The sequence below is a fragment of the Dryobates pubescens genome, chromosome 22 (assembly GCF_014839835.1).
Source record: "Dryobates pubescens isolate bDryPub1 chromosome 22, bDryPub1.pri, whole genome shotgun sequence".
Taxonomy (NCBI): domain Eukaryota; kingdom Metazoa; phylum Chordata; class Aves; order Piciformes; family Picidae; genus Dryobates; species Dryobates pubescens.
The window spans coordinates 14,190,947-14,205,524 of record NC_071633.1 but is presented as its reverse complement, the minus strand read 5'-3'; the positions used below and the strand labels follow the sequence as shown (position 1 = coordinate 14,205,524).

At 63.0% G+C, this 14,578-nt stretch overlaps 3 protein-coding genes across 3 annotated transcripts; 2 read left to right on the top strand and 1 right to left on the bottom strand.

The window, feature by feature from the left end:
- Window positions 1–1,692: 1,692 nt before the first annotated feature.
- LOC104304464 (glycine N-acyltransferase-like protein 3) lies at window positions 1,693–3,643 on the bottom strand. Its single transcript, XM_009905205.2, has 4 exons — window positions 3,551–3,643; window positions 3,325–3,451; window positions 3,121–3,238; window positions 1,693–2,155 (listed from the first exon to the last, which is right to left on the bottom strand). Exons 1-4 carry the CDS (start codon window positions 3,641–3,643, stop codon window positions 1,693–1,695), a joined length of 801 nt encoding a protein of 266 aa, XP_009903507.2.
- Window positions 3,644–4,759: 1,116 nt separating this feature from the next.
- Window positions 4,760–8,406, top strand: GLYATL3 (glycine-N-acyltransferase like 3). Its single transcript, XM_054172033.1, has 5 exons — window positions 4,760–4,837; window positions 6,236–6,343; window positions 7,013–7,133; window positions 7,788–7,908; window positions 7,992–8,406. The coding sequence occupies exons 1-5, from the start codon at window positions 4,760–4,762 to the stop codon at window positions 8,404–8,406; spliced, it is 843 nt and encodes a 280-aa protein (XP_054028008.1).
- A 2,459-nt stretch (window positions 8,407–10,865) lies between these two features.
- On the top strand, window positions 10,866–14,487 carry POLD4 (DNA polymerase delta 4, accessory subunit). Its single transcript, XM_054172032.1, has 3 exons — window positions 10,866–11,144; window positions 11,226–11,337; window positions 14,379–14,487. The coding sequence occupies exons 1-3, from the start codon at window positions 10,901–10,903 to the stop codon at window positions 14,485–14,487; spliced, it is 465 nt and encodes a 154-aa protein (XP_054028007.1). The 5' UTR covers window positions 10,866–10,900.
- The last annotated feature ends 91 nt before the right edge of the window (window positions 14,488–14,578 follow it).

The window sequence follows — 14,578 nt, the reverse complement described above, 5'->3', positions numbered from 1 at the left end:
AATCCCCTTCAAGCATAGGCATAAGCCCCTCCCCCTAGAGCAATAGGCTCTGCCCTCTACGGCAATACCTGCTCACCTGCCTATCAGACCCCTCCCCTTCCTACAACAAACCACGCCCCATTCCCCCCACCCCCCAGTCCCGCCCTGACTGGTTGCCTAGCAACCCGCGTGACCCCTCCCCCATGGTGGGTGGGGGTGGGGGAGGGGGGGTGGGGGAGAGGGGGCCACAGGGCCTCTGTCCCGGTGCGTCTATGAGTGTTTTATTTATTGGAGATGTTATTTATTGGGGTATTTATTGCAGAAGATCTATTCTTGTATGAACAATGAACGAATAAAAGCCTTTCTCCAGCACCCCCCCTGCCCCCCCAATCCCCCCCCATCCTCCTCCACCCCAGGTCACCCCCCCCATGCTGCTGCCATCAGTAGGGACCAGAGTGACCGCTGCTGCCGTCAGTAGGGCCCAGAGTGAACGCTGCTGCCGTCAGTAGGGCCCAGAGTGAACGCTGCTGCCGTCAGTAGGGCCCAGAGTGAACGCTGCTGCCGTCAGTAGGGCCCAGAGTGAACACTGCTGCTATCAGTAGGGCCCAGAGTGACCGCTGCTGCCGTCAGTAGGGCCCAGAGTGAACGCTGCTGCCGTCAGTAGGGCCCAGAGTGACCGCTGCTGCCGTCAGTAGGGACCAGAGTGAACACTGCTGCCGTCAGTAGGGCCCAGAGTGAACGCTGCTGCCGTCAGTAGGGCCCAGAGTGAACACTGCTGCCGTCAGTAGGGACCAGAGTGAACGCTGCTGCCGTCAGTAGGGCCCAGAGTGAACGCTGCTGCCGTCAGTAGGGACCAGAGTGAACGCTGCTGCCGTCAGTAGGGACCAGAGTGAACGCTGCTGCCGTCAGTAGGGACCAGAGTGACCACTGCTGCCGTCAGTAGGGCCCAGAGTGAACGCTGCTGCCGTCAGTAGGGCCCAGAGTGAACGCTGCTGCCGTCAGTAGGGCCCAGAGTGAACGCTGCTGCCGTCAGTAGGGCCCAGAGTGACCACTGCTGCCGTCAGTAGGGACCAGAGTGAACGCTGCTGCCGTCAGTAGGGACCAGAGTGAACACTGCTGCCGTCAGTAGGGACCAGAGTGAACGCTGCTGCCGTCAGTAGGGCCCAGAGTGAACGCTGCTGCCGTCAGTAGGGACCAGAGTGAACGCTGCTGCCGTCAGTAGGGCCCAGAGTGAACGCTGCTGCCGTCAGTAGGGACCAGAGTGAACGCTGCTGCCGTCAGTAGGGACCAGAGTGAACGTGTAGCTGAGTCAGAGTCCAAGCTCTGTGTAAGGTGGTTGAGGTAGTCCCTTCTGTGCAGGGGTAGAGGAGGGGAAGCCAGAATCTGCCCCCCCCCCCCCCAACCCCAGATACCTTCATGTTATACCTCCCTTAACCCCTAACAGCCCTCTCCAGCCTTGGAGACAGGGCCCCCCCAAACCCAAGTAACTGTATCTTATGTCCACCCCAACCCTTGATGTGCCCCCACTCATGGATCCAGGACACCCCCAGACCCAGGGGACCCCATTTTATATCCCCTTTAACCCTTGATATGCCCCCACCCATGGAGCCAGGACACCCCCAGACCCAGGAGACCTCATGTTTTAACCCCTCCAGCCCTTGACACCCCTTCACCCATGACTCTGCTGCCCATAACCACCCTGATCCTGGGGGGTCACCCAGCCCTGGCAGCCACAACCGTGGGCACTCCACTGCTATCCCCATTCCTGGGCACTACAGGGGGGGTGACAACCAGGGTGTAGTAGGTGCCAGGCTGAGGCAAGAAGCCCAGGCCACGGAGTGCCCGTTGTGAGGGGATGTTGCTGGGCAGCACCCCGGCATAGATGGGAAAGCCACGGGCATGCAGCTCCTTGCCCAGTGCGCCCAGCGTCAAGCCGCAAAGACCATGCCCACGCCAAGCTGGCACCGTGTAGCCATGGGTCAGGCAGCCCAGGGGATCCAGGATGCTCCAGGAGACTGGGCGCCCACGAGGCCCCAGCAGGCAGGCACTGGGCAGTGCCCTCACCAGTCCCAGGAGGTACTGCTGGCTGCGGGCATTGCCGCCAGTACTCCAAGTGGCGTTGAGCAGTGGGACGTGGGACGGGGACACGGGGGCCAGGTGAAGCCCTGCTGGCATCCTGAAATGGGGCAGAGTGGTGCAGTGGGGAGACTGCACCCAAGGGGTTTGCTCAGGGCCCCCAGTGCCACCTAGGGATGTGTACAGGGACCCTTGTGCCACCCAGGGATGTGCTCAGAGACCCCCGTGCCACCTAGGGATGTGTACAGGGACCCTTGTGCCACCCAGGGATGTGCTCAGAGACCCCTGTGCCACTTAGGGATGTGCTTAGGGACCCTTGTGCCACCCAGGGATGTGCTCAGAGACCCCTGTGCCACCTAGGGATGTGTACAGGGACCCTTGTGCCACCCAGGGATGTGCTCAGAGACCCCTGTGCCACTTAGGGATGTGCTTAGGGACCCTTGTGCCACCCAGGGATGTGCTCAGAGACCCCCGTGCCACCTAGGGATGTGTACAGGGACCCTTGTGCCACCCAGGGATGTGCTCAGAGACCCCTGTGCCACTTAGGGATGTGCTTAGGGACCCTTGTGCCACCCAGGGATGTGCTCAGAGACCCCCGTGCCACCTAGGGATGTGTACAGGGACCCTTGTGCCACCCAGGGATGTGCTCAGAGACCCCCGTGCCACCTAGGGATGTGTACAGGGACCCTTGTGCCACCCAGGGATGTGCTCAGAGACCCCTGTGCCACTTAGGGATGTGTACAGGGACCCTCATGCCACCCAGGGATGTGCTCAGAGACCCCCATCCCACCCTGGTGGAGGTGCTTAGGGACCTCTCTCTGTCACCCAGGGATGTTCTCAGGGACCCCTGTGCCACCCAGGGATGTGCTTAGGGACCGTTCTGCCACCCTGGAAGTGACTGGGACCCGAGTGCCACCCAAGGGTGTAACTGGGACACCTGTACCAATCAGGAATGTGCTTGGGGACCCCCATGCCACCCAGAGATGTCCTCAGGAACCCCTGTGCCATTCAGGGATGTGACTGGCAGCTCCTGTCCCACCGTGTCCCAGGTGCCCCCACACTCACTGTACTCTGGGCTGGGGGGGCTGGGGGCTCAGCAGTGCCTGGTACTTGTGAGTCTCCAGTTGCAGCCCCTTGGCATCAGTCACCTCCCTCACAGCCTCATACACCCCGTCCTGCATCCCTGTGGCACCATCCTCAGTCTGGGTAGGGGCACAGAGGACAGGAAAGGGGTCCCCAGTCCTCCCCCCAACCCCGTGCCAGGCTCACCATGTATCTGGAATGCCCGTGTCCAGTCCACCACCTCGGTGCCCCCCAGCAGTGCCCGCCAGGCTCCCTCATCCTGGTAGAACACGGTCAGCTGGTTGGCATAGAAGTCCCTGGGGTCCTTGTTGTCCTGGGAGGGGAAGACAAAAGGCTGAGTGTAGCTGCCCCACACCTTGGCCCCACGGGGTGTGGGGTGTTGCCAGGGGGAGGGGGCACCCCGAAGCGGCACCTCTGGGCGCAGGCGGGTCAGGACGACGCCGAAATGGGGCCAGCTGTCCACCAGCACCTCGTAGGAGGCAGGGTTCCCCCGGGCCACCGTCATCACCGTCCCCAGCACCTGCAGGACACGGTCAGTGCCTGGGGAGGAGGCACAACGGCGAGTGGGGGGTGGTGGGCGACGGGGTCATGACGGGTGTGTCCCCCCCCCCCCGACATGGTGCCCAGCCGCGCCCTGGGTGCTGCCAACCTCCAACGGCGTGAGGCCGTTGTGTAGGGACCGCTCTGGGGTCCCTGTCTCCACTAGGGTGGGACAGAGGGGTCCGGAGGGTCCCTGCCATCGAAGGGGGGGTGGGGGTTGAGAAGCGGGACAGAGGGTCCCCAGGGTTCCTGTCCCAGGTGAGGCAGGGGAGAGGCGACAGGGGGTCGCTAGAGTCCATGCCACCACTCGGGCAGGGGAGAGGCAGCAGAGAGGTCTCCAGGCTCCCTGTCCCCGGTAGCCCTGAGTAAGGAGGTCACAGGGAAGCCTGCAGACCCGGTCGCCAGCACGGTGGGGAGGAAAGAGACAAGAGCCCCCAGGATCCCTGTCACTGGCGAGGCAGGGGCAAGTGAGCAGAGGGGTCCTCGGGGTCTCCAGGGTCCCTAGGGCCATCAGGGCAGGGGAGAGGGGGTCCCTGGGGTCCCTGTCACCGGCAGGGCAGCAGGCATGCTCCTCCGAAGGGTCTCCTCCAGACGCTGCAGCTGGGCTGGGCACCTCAGGATCAGCATGGTCACCGTGGGGCGGGGGGTGACAGCGAGGGTCCCGCGGCTGCGGGGTGCTGGCGGCTGCGGGGCAGGGTGACACGGCTGAGCACCCGGCCCCCAGGGCTGGCCTCATGCCCGGTGCCCAGCGGGATGGACCCTGCCCGCTGTGCCCACGTGGAGCCACCCCCTGGGCAGGGGACACTTGCTGGCCCGTGACGGCTGGTGGTGGCCCCGGGGACCTGCCCAGTGTCATCATCCGCCCCACAGGGCCAAGGACCTGCCGGTGTCACCGCCGGCCCACCGGTCACCGGACACCCAGCCCACGGCCCGCCGGCACCCACAGCCCCGGCACCGCTGCAGGGTGAGTGCCGGAGGGGCTGGGGACGAGGCTGGGGACGGCGCCAGGGGTGGGGACGGGGACAAAGTCCCCAGCTGGGGGTCGTGTCCCGCTGATACGGTGAGGTGTCTCGGCAGGACCATGCTGATCCTGACCTGCACCACCCAGCTGCTGCGCCTGGAGGGGATCCTGAGGAAGAGCCTGCCCTCCGCCCTGCCGGTGATGGGAACCCCCTGCCCCCCTGCCCTGCGCCGTCATGGGCACCTTGCTGGCACCCCTGCCCTGCGCCATCATGGGCACCTTGCTGGCACCCCTGCCCTCCGCCCTGCCGGTGATGGGAACCCCCTGCCCCCCTGCCCTGCGCCATCATGGGCACCTTGCTGGCACCCCTGCCCTCCGCCCTGCCGGTGATGGGAACCCCCTGCCCCCCTGCCCTGTGCCATCATGGGCACCTTGCTGGCACCCCTGCCCTCCGCCCTGCCGGTGATGGGAACCCCCTGCCCCCCCTGCCCTGCGCCATCATGGGCACCTTGCTGGCACCCCTGCCCTGTGCCATCATGGGCACCCTGCTGGCACCCCTGCCCTGTGCCATCATGGGCACCTTGCTGGCACCCCTGCCCTGTGCCATCATGGGCACCTTGCTGGCACCCCTGCCCTCTGCCCTGCCAGTGATGGGAACCCCACTGCCCCCCCTGCCCTGCGCCATCATGGGCACCTTGCTAGCACCCCTGCCCTCTGCCCTGCCAGTGATGGGAATCCCACTGCCCCCCCTGCCCTGTGCCATCATGGGCACCTTGCTGGCACCCCTGCCCTGTGCCCTGCCAGTGATGGGAACCCCACTGCCCCCCTGCCCTGTGCCATCATGGCCACCTTGCTGGCACCCCTGCCCTCTGCCCTGCCAGTGATGGGAACCCCACTGCCCCCCCTGCCCTGTGCCATCATGGGCACCTTGCTGGCACCCCTGCCCTCCGCCCTGCCAGTGATGGGAACCCCACTGCCCCCCCTGCCCTGTGCCATGATGGGCACCTTGCTGGCACCCCTGCCCCATGCCATGATGGGGACCCCGATGTTACCCTTATCTCTTGCCCTCCAGTGATAGCGACCCCATTGTCACCTCCCCACCCTCACCCCACTAGGGACAGGTCACCCTGTGCCCCCCCAGTCTACCACCACCTCCTTGGGAGTCCCAAGTCCAGGACAGAGGAGCAGCCACTCATGGGTGTCACTCAATCCCAGGGCTGGCTCCAGCCCACCAATCCCAGCCCAGCTCGACTTTGACCCAGCCAATCATGGCCCAGATTTGTTCCCAGCCAGCCAATCTCCTTCTAGACCCCTAAATGTCAGCCAATCCCCTTTTAGACCCCTAAATGTCAGCCAATCCCCTTCCAGACATACACAAACTAGCCAATCCCCTTCTAGACCCCTAAATGTCTGCCAATCCCTTTCTAGACCCCTTAAAGGCATCCAATCCCCTTCCAGATGCACACAAGCCAGCCAATCCCCTTCTAGACCACTCAAAGTCAGCCAGTCCTCCTCCAGACCCCTAAAAGCCAGCCCCCTAGGCCCCCTAAATCCCTCCCCCATTCCTCCCCCCCAGCTCTGACCCTTCCCCCGCAGGTCTATGGGGCCGTGATGAACATCAACCGGGGCAACCCGGGCAACTACGAGGTGGTGGTGGACTCCTGGCCCGAGTTTGGCGCTGTGCTGGCACGGTGCAGAGGAGAGGTGGCTGGTGGGGACGTGGGGTGGGGTTCATGGGTTGGGCTGGGGGCAGAGTGGCTGGAAACTGCCTGGTGGGAAAGGAGCTGGGGGGGTTGGTGACAGCAGCTGGAGATGAGCCAGGGGGTGCCCAGGTGGCCAAGGAGGCCACCAGCAGCCTGGCCTGGAGCAGCAAGAGTGTGGCCAGCAGGACCTCAAATCCTGGGTCCAAGAAGGACACAGAGGCTGGAGCAGGGCCAGAGAAGGGCAACCAAGCTGGGGAAGGGTCTGGAGAACAGGGCTGGGGAGGAGCAGCTGAGGGAGCTGGGGGTGTTGAGCCTGGAGCAAAGGAGGCTGAGCGGAGAGCTTCTGGCTCTCTGCAGCTCCCTGCAAGGAGGCTGCAGCCAGGTGGGAGTTTGGCTCTTGTGCCAAGGACAAGAGGGAGTTGTCCTCAAGCTGCCCCAGGGGAGGTTTAGGTTGGACATGAGGAACAATTTGTTGCCCTTGAGGGCTGTCCAAGCCTGTCCCAGGCTGCCCAGGGCAGTGGTGGAGTCCCCATCCCTGGAGGGGCTTCTGAGCTGCAGAGCTGTGGTGCTGAGGGCTGTGGCTGGCAGTGCTGGGTGAAGGGTTGGGCTCCCTGAGCTTGAAGCTCTCTTCCAACCCAGACAATTCCACGACCCCATGGGTGTCCCACAGGTCCCAGCAGATGACTCCTACTGGAACACCCACGCAGCCTTCTACCGGGACGTGGGAGCCTACCGGGCACTGCTGGAGACCCCTGGCTGCCTGCGCTGGGACACCGCCTTCCACATCATCGGTGCCACAGTGGCTGGGGGGCACTGGGGGGCACCGTGGGCAGGGACAGGGCATGCTGTGGGTGGGAATCTGGGGTGCTGGGAGTGTGGGACACTGGGGGGAACCATTGGTGATATGAGGGAGGAAGGAACTAGGGGCACTGGGTGGTACTGGTGGAAGAAATTAGGTTGCTAGGGGCACTGTGGGAGCACTGGGGGTAGAGAGTTGACTGTTGTCACTGGGGAGTATTGGGACTGGACTTGGGGGCACTGGGAGCATGGGCGAGGGTAGGGGGGACAGTGGGGACAACTGGGGAGCATTGTGGTTGGGGATTGGGGGTGTTGGGATATACTGGGGGCAGGGATTGGGGTACTGGAGGACACTGGAGGCAGGGATAAGGTAAATGAGGGCAAGTAAGGGGTGCTATGGGATGCTGAGGGCAGGAATTGGGTTATTTGGCACACTGGTGGCATGGATTGTAGTGCTGGGAGGCAGAGGGGGAAGGAATTGGGGTGACAAGGGATGCTGGGCACAGAGATTGAGCTGCTAGGGTTGTGGAGAGCTGCTGGGCACACTGGAGAAGGCACAGCCAACATGCTGGGTACAGGGGGCAAAAATAGTGGTGCTGGGGGATCACTGACACACACTCCCCCCTCCCTGACTCCACTGTCCCCAGGGCTGCAGGACGAGTTGGCCAAAGTGTCTCAGGCCATGGCAGGGAGCAGGGGCGTTGAGCTGGAGGTCTCTGAGTACTACTGCTACCAGCACCTCGACCCCAGGACCATGCCCGAGCCCCGGTGAGCCCCCTTGTCCCCCATCACCCCTACCCCGGCGCTGCCACCGGCAGCACCCCAGCGACGCTGTCCCCCTCCCCCGGCAGGCTGGAGAGCGGGGTGCAGGTGACCTCGCTGAGCCCCCTCCACGTGGACCTCCTCAACAAGACCTGGCCCTACGGGGGCAACGCCCGCAGCCGCGCCTACCTGGCCGACCTCCTGGAGAGGTTCCCCCACGTCTGCCTGCAGGACGCCGCCGGACAGCCTCTCTGCTGGAACCTGACCGACCAGTTCGGCGCCGGCACGCACGGCTACACCCTGCCCAGCCACCGCCGGCGCGGCCTGATGCAGGCGGCGCTGACCTTCTCCGCTCGGCGGGCGCAGAACAGAGGCTTCCCCTCCTACGGCCACACGGCCACCACCAACGTGGCCATGCAGAAGGTGCAGCAGCAGCTGGGCCACCACCGCTTGCCGGGGCTCTGTCGGTTCATCCTGCACAACCCCGGCCTGGCCAGTAAATGAGAAAGAATGCAGATCAACAATAAAGAATAGCAAATAAATACATGATAGATAATGGATAATGAGGAAGGCATGAGACATAAGACAGAAGAAATAATAAAGAAGACATAAGAAGAAAGAAGAAAGAAGAAGAAAGAAGACGAAAGAAGAAGAAGAAGAAAGGAGAAGAAGAAAGAAAGAAGACAGAAAGAAGAAAGAAGAAGAAAGACAAAATAAGACATCATAAGAAACATGAAATAGTGTGGCCAGCAGGAGCAGGGAGGTCATTCTGCCCCTGTGCTCAGCACTGCTTAGACTACACCTTGAGTGCTGTGTCCAGTTCTGGGCTCCTCAGTTCAGGAAAGATGTTGAGATGCTGGAAGGTGTCCAGAGAAGGGCAACAAAGCTGGGGAGGGGTCTGGAGCACAGCCCTGGGAGGAGAGGCTGAGGGAGCTGGGGTTGCTTAGCCTGCAGAAGGGGAGGCTCAGGGGAGACCTTCTTGCTCTCTACAACTCCCTGAAGGGAGGTTGTAGCCAGGTGGGGGTTGGTCTCCTCTCTCAGGCAGGCAACCAGCACCAGAACAAGAGGCCACAGTCTCAAGCTGTGCCAGGGGGAGGTTTAGGCTGGAGGTGAGGAAAAAGTTCTTCTCACAAAGAGTAATTGGCCATGGGAATGTGCTGCCCAGGGAGGTGGTGGAGTTCCCCATCCCTGGAGGTGTTCGAGAGGGGATTGGATGTGGCCCTTGGAGCCATGGTTTGGTTGTCAGGAGGTGCTGGGCGTTGGGTAATAGGTTGGACTTGATGATCTCTGAGGTCTTTTCCAGCCTGGTTGATTCTGTGATTCTCTAGCCCTGGGCCACAAGTGTCACCACCACTCAACGTCCCTTCTGTGAAAATACAACCAAGAGAAACCCTCCCCCCCATCCCCCCCCCAAACAACCACAGCTTGGGGGGGGAGTGTGTGTGTCTTGGGTGGCTGCTCCTGGGTGGTGGCATCTGCTGGGCACCAGCTGTTAGAGCTGTGGCAGCCTGGTGCGGCGGTGGCACTGCTGAGGGACACAGTTCTGTCCCCTGGGGAGTCACCTCGGCCCTCTGCAGCTATTTTTGCCCCCCCCTCCGGGAGGGTCGAAAAGCTTCAGGCAAATCTGAGCTGCTGGCACCTGCTGTGTTGTCCCCACCCGGAGCTGCTGTCACCGCGGCTGGGGGCTGGGGGCAGGGGGGCGGAGAGCCTGTGGCTGAGTGACTGTGCTCCCCGGGAGGGGCACCAGAGCGCTGCGTGGGGCAGAGGCTGACAGCGTGAGTCTGCTGGGGGGCGTGGGGACAGCTGGGGGGGTGAGGGGGAGAGGGGTGGGGGGTGACAGTGCCTGAGGTGACAGGGGCTGCTCTGGGGGTGATGGTGGCTGGGGGTGATGGAGATGGCTGAAGGGGTGACTGTGTGGGGTGACAGGGACTGCTCTGGGGGTGACAGAGATGGCTGAAGGGGTGATGGGGACTGCTCTGGGGGTGACTGGCTGGGGGTGACAGAGATGGCTGAAGGGGTGATGGGGACTGCTCTGGGGGTGACAGTGGCTGGGGGTGACAGAGATGGCTGAAGGGGTGATGGGGATTGCTCTGGGGGTGACAGTGGCTGGGGGTGACAGAGATGGATGAAGGGGTGATGGGGACTGCTCTGGGGGTGACAGTGGCTGGGGGTGACAGAGATGGCTGAAGGGGTGATGGGGACTGCTCTGGGGGTGACAGTGGCTGGGGGTGACACAGCCAGCTGGGAGGAGTGATGGGGACTGCTCTGGGGGTGACAGAGATGGCTTGAAGGAGTGATGGGGACTGCTCTGGGGGTGACAGTGGCTGGGGGTGACAGAGATGGCTGAAGGGGTGATGGGGACTGCTCTGGGGGTGACAGTGCTGGGGGTGACAGAGATGGCTTGAAGGAGTGATGGGAACTGCTCTGGGGGTGACAGAGATGGCTGAAGGGGTGATGGGGATTGCTCTGGGGGTGACAGAGATAGCTGAAGGGGTGACTGTGGGGGGTGATGGGGATTGCTCTGGGGGTGACAGAGATAGCTGAAGGGGTGACTGTGGGGGGTGACAGGGACTGCTCTGGGGGTGACAGAGATCAGAGCAATGGGGACAGCTGTGATGGGGTGACAGGACTCAGGGACAGCTGTGGGAGAGCTGATGGGGACAGCCAGGGAGGTTGGCAGTGCCCAGATGGGGACCACCGCGTGGTGCCAGTCCATGGAGTGCTGGGGACAGGCGGGGGGGCGACAGGGCCTGCTCTGCGGTGACCGGGCGTGGGGTGGGGGGGACAGCTGGGGGGTGGCAGTGAACGGGGAGGCGCCGGGGACGGTCGGGCAGGTGACAGTGCCCTGGGTGTCACTCCCGCGGCGGTGAGGGGGAGGTGACGGTGGCCGCCCCCCGCCCCGCGCCCAGCCCCGCCGCTTCCGCCCGGGCAGCGACAGGGGCGGGGCCAGCGCCGGTGCCCGGTGCCCGGTGCCCGGTTCGCAGTTGCCGGTGCAGCTATGGAGAAGCCTCGCCGCATCACCGACTCCTTCCCACGCCGACGGCGACCGGGGCGGCCCCCGGGCAAGGTCAAGGGCAAGATCAAGGCGAAAGGCAAGATCAAGTTCACGGGCGAGGGCCGCCCCAAGCCCTGTCCCCCTCCACCCACCGACGACCCCCCGACAGCCCCGGACGCCCCCGACCAGACCCTGCTGGAGATGCTGCGACACTTTGACCTCTCCTGGGAGTACGGACCCTGCACTGGTGAGACCCCCGGACCGCCCCCACCCCCCCAGGTCCCACCGAGCCCCCAGCCGTGCCGGTGACCGTGGCGCCCCCCCGCAGGTATCACCCGTCTGCAGCGCTGGGAGCGGGCGCAGGCGCTGGGGTTGAACCCCCCCGGCCCGGTGCTCGATGCCCTCCTGGAGCACCCTGACAACCCTGCTGTCATCTACAGGTGGGTGTCACCCCACCTCCTTCAGCGCTGCCCTCACCCTGAGTGCCTCCCCCCACCCCCTCCCGGGTACCCTCCCAACCCAGGGTACCCCCACTTTGGGCTATCCTCCCCGCCTTGCCCTGTGCCACCCATAACCAAGGGGGGTGGGGGGCACAAGGGCACCCACTGACCTCCACTGTCCTCCCCATTGTGCCCCACAGCCTCTGGCACGAGTATGAGCTCTGAGCTGCTGCATCCCATCGAAGAGAGAGGATCTGGGGGGGGTCTGTGCCCCACAACCCCCTGCCCCCCAGGCCTGGCCACAGCTGTGCCACAACCCCCCCAGGGAGGGGGCACCAGACAGATTAAAGGGTGGCATGAAGTGAAGGAGGGGGGGCTGCTGTGTGCTGTCTGTGGGTGGGCACCCAGGGGCTGGGGGGGGTGAAGCCCCAGTGGGGGGCAGGGTCTGTAAACCACCCCCCTGAAAAACAACCAAACAAAACCAAGCAGCTTGTGCAGTCACAGCCAGTTCAGTGCCATCCCTGCAGGGCACCAGGGGGGTTGATGCCACCCCATGGTGCCCCAAATGGGTTCACCTGCAGTGGGGAGGTGGGGAAGAGGGACAGGAGGAGCTGTCATCCCCCCACCAAGTGGCATGAGGGCATCCAGCTCCCAGGCAGGGGGCAAGTGGTGGCACCTGGGCCAGGGGATGCCCAGGGTAGATTGGGACATATGGGGAGGGAAGAGGGGTGCCCCCACCCCAGTTCTCACCAGTAGCACTGGCTGAGGTGGCCAGCAGTGAAGAAACTGGGGGTGGAGAAGGCACAGTGCCCACCCTGTGCCTGCTGTACCCCATCCCATGCCAGCTGGGAGGACTGGTCAATAGCATGGGGAAGGTGGGAGAGCAATGATGTGCCTAAGCTGGGGTGTGTGCCCCCAAAACTGAGCCATGGCTGTGGTGTGGGACAGGAGTGGCAGAAAGGGGGCACGAGAAGGGCCAGGGGATGCCCCACAGCAAGCTGCCAGGCTGCCCAGCAATGCCAGTGGGACTGGCCAGACCGGGAGAGGGACGTGGATGTGGTGCTGGTACCTGAGAGGGCAATGCTGATGGTTCTTCCTTCATCCTCCTCACCTGGAGAAGCCCACAGAGAAGCCATGATGGCAGCAGATGCCCACAGAGCAGGCAGGCAGTGCCACCTGCCCACACCCTGGCATGACACGAGGGAAAGGAGAGGGGTGGTGGTGGCCAACAGGGCGCTGGACAGCTGGGGACAAAGATGTGGCTGTGATGTGCCAGGGGAGCTGCAGTGCTGTGGGGGACTGTGAGGGTCACCTCTGGGTGCCAGGGCTCCTGCCTGGCCCTGGCTTTCACAGAGCCCCAGCTGGGATTTCTCCTCCATGCCTGTGGGGAGAGGGGAAGTGGGATGATTTTGATGCCCTCCTGTGCCACCCTGGTGCCACCAACACATCCCAAAGCTCAGGGGAGGGGTGTATGGGGGGTGGGTGGATGTTGGCAAAGCCACTCCTTCCAAATCCATGGAATTTGGGCAGGGGTGAGGCAAAACTGGGATCCACAGAGGAAAAATTCATCAGGAGTAGGCTGTGGGTGGAGAGGAGGAGAAGGTGGAAAGGAAGCAGAGTCCAGAAATGGGGGTGGTGGGGGGGGAGTAAGGTAGAAAACCAGCTGAAGGTCAGCACAAGGTGGGGGGGATCTGCTGAGAGCAGGGGTGCAGATGGTGGTAAGTTGTGGTGCTGGTGACATGGACCCCACCAGGCCCATCAGCCATGGCCCCTTCAAGCCATCAGGACCTTTTCCACCTGGACTCTGGGAAGAGAAAGAGCCATGGTTCAGCAGCAGTCCTGTGGGATTCCAGGGATGAAGAGCCACCATGAGCTGCTTTGCTGCCTGTGGAGCAGGCATAATTATCAGTTAGTATTAATAAGGATGTGCTTGTTAATTAATGAGGATATTGATGGCTTCATTTATTAGCTCATTATCAATAAAATGAATCACTTCTATCCCAAGCCTGCAATCAAGTGGTGGAGAGATGGAGCTGGCAGTAACCCAGGCTGCATCCCAAGATGGGGGGGGGACAGGGTGGGTTTGTGTGGGATCAGATCTTGTCCCTCTGAGAAGGGGAACATCTTCCACGTGGAAGGACATCATTTGCCTGCTGGGAACAGAATGGGGGCATTTAGGGGTGGGTGTGGACCCCCAAGAGTACCCAACAGTGAGTGTCACAACATGGGAGGCCAAGCCCTAGGTCTGTGGTGAGGAGGACCGAGTTTCCAGGTGGTGGCAGAAGGCTGAGAGATGGCAAAACCCACCCAAAGAGCAGCCAAAAGCACGTGGGTGGTGGTCAAGAAGATCTCCCAGGAAAGAAAGAACAGGGTTTGTCTTATCTCCAGACCCAGGCGGTGCTGGGGCCTCTCACTACACCCCATGGCCTCTTATCTCTTGTCCCATGTCACCGCATGAGAAGGGGGGGTCTGAAGTGGCTGGTGGCACCTCCCCAGCTGCTGCTGTGTCCAGCTCCTCTGCCAGGATGTGGTTCCTCAACACAGGCCCTGCTAGCTCCATGTGGGGCTCCACATCTCTTCCAGCCTCAAGATCCCTTTCCAGAGCTTTGTCCTCCCAGCTCAGGGCAAGTTGGTTTCCTCTGCACAGCAGCAGCCTGTTTGCTCATACGGAGCTGGTTGCTCACCAGCACCCCCAGGCCCTGTGGAAAGAGATCTCTCCAGCCGGGTAGATCCCAGCCTGTGTGGCGCTCCTGGATTACCTTTCCCAGGTGCAAGGCCTTCCTGAACTTCATCAGATTCACCAGCCCACCTCTACAGCCTATCCAGCTCTACCTGTAGGGTGAGTCTCCCTCCTCTAGTTCCCAATTTGGTGTCGGCAACAAACTTCACCAGCACACGATCCCATTATCCGTATCACTTACAAAGACACTAAACAGCGCAGCCCCTGTGCCGGCCCGGGCCTGGCTCCGGCGGCTGCCCCGCCGGCCGCTATGTACATATGGAGGGACGCTAAGGCGAGGGCCCCTCTGCCGCATTCCCAGCACCGCCCAGGGCGGGCTGCTGGCTCCCCGGCCCGCTTCACTTCTCCGCTGCCGGAGTCCGTCCTGGTCGCGGTGCCGGTACCGGACGCAGTCCCGCGGCGCGGCCTAGGCCTCTGGGCCTGAATCAGGCCTGCGTCCGGTCCCCGTAGCAACCAGGAGGGAGCCTCGCGGCCTGCGCAAGGAATGCTGGGAGCTGTGGT

Bases quoted from the DNA above. Each gene is read 5' to 3' on its own strand.
- GLYATL3 (XM_054172033.1), top strand. From the start codon at position 4,760: ATGCTGATCCTGACCTGCACCACCCAGCTGCTGCGCCTGGAGGGGATC. The intron at 6,344-7,012 runs GTGGCTGGTGGG...GGTGTCCCACAG, and splicing joins TGGCACGGTGCAGAGGAGAG to GTCCCAGCAGATGACTCCTA. The intron at 7,909-7,991 runs GTGAGCCCCCTT...CTCCCCCGGCAG, and splicing joins AGGACCATGCCCGAGCCCCG to GCTGGAGAGCGGGGTGCAGG.
- LOC104304464 (XM_009905205.2), bottom strand. From the start codon at position 3,643: ATGACGGTGGCCCGGGGGAACCCTGCCTCCTACGAGGTGCTGGTGGAC. The intron at 3,452-3,550 runs GTGCCGCTTCGG...TTCCCCTCCCAG, and splicing joins TGACCCGCCTGCGCCCAGAG to GACAACAAGGACCCCAGGGA. The intron at 3,239-3,324 runs GTGAGCCTGGCA...ATGGTGCCACAG, and splicing joins ACGGGCATTCCAGATACATG to GGATGCAGGACGGGGTGTAT.
- POLD4 (XM_054172032.1), top strand. From the start codon at position 10,901: ATGGAGAAGCCTCGCCGCATCACCGACTCCTTCCCACGCCGACGGCGA. The intron at 11,145-11,225 runs GTGAGACCCCCG...GCCCCCCCGCAG, and splicing joins GGAGTACGGACCCTGCACTG to GTATCACCCGTCTGCAGCGC. The intron at 11,338-14,378 runs GTGGGTGTCACC...CCGCATTCCCAG, and splicing joins AACCCTGCTGTCATCTACAG to CACCGCCCAGGGCGGGCTGC.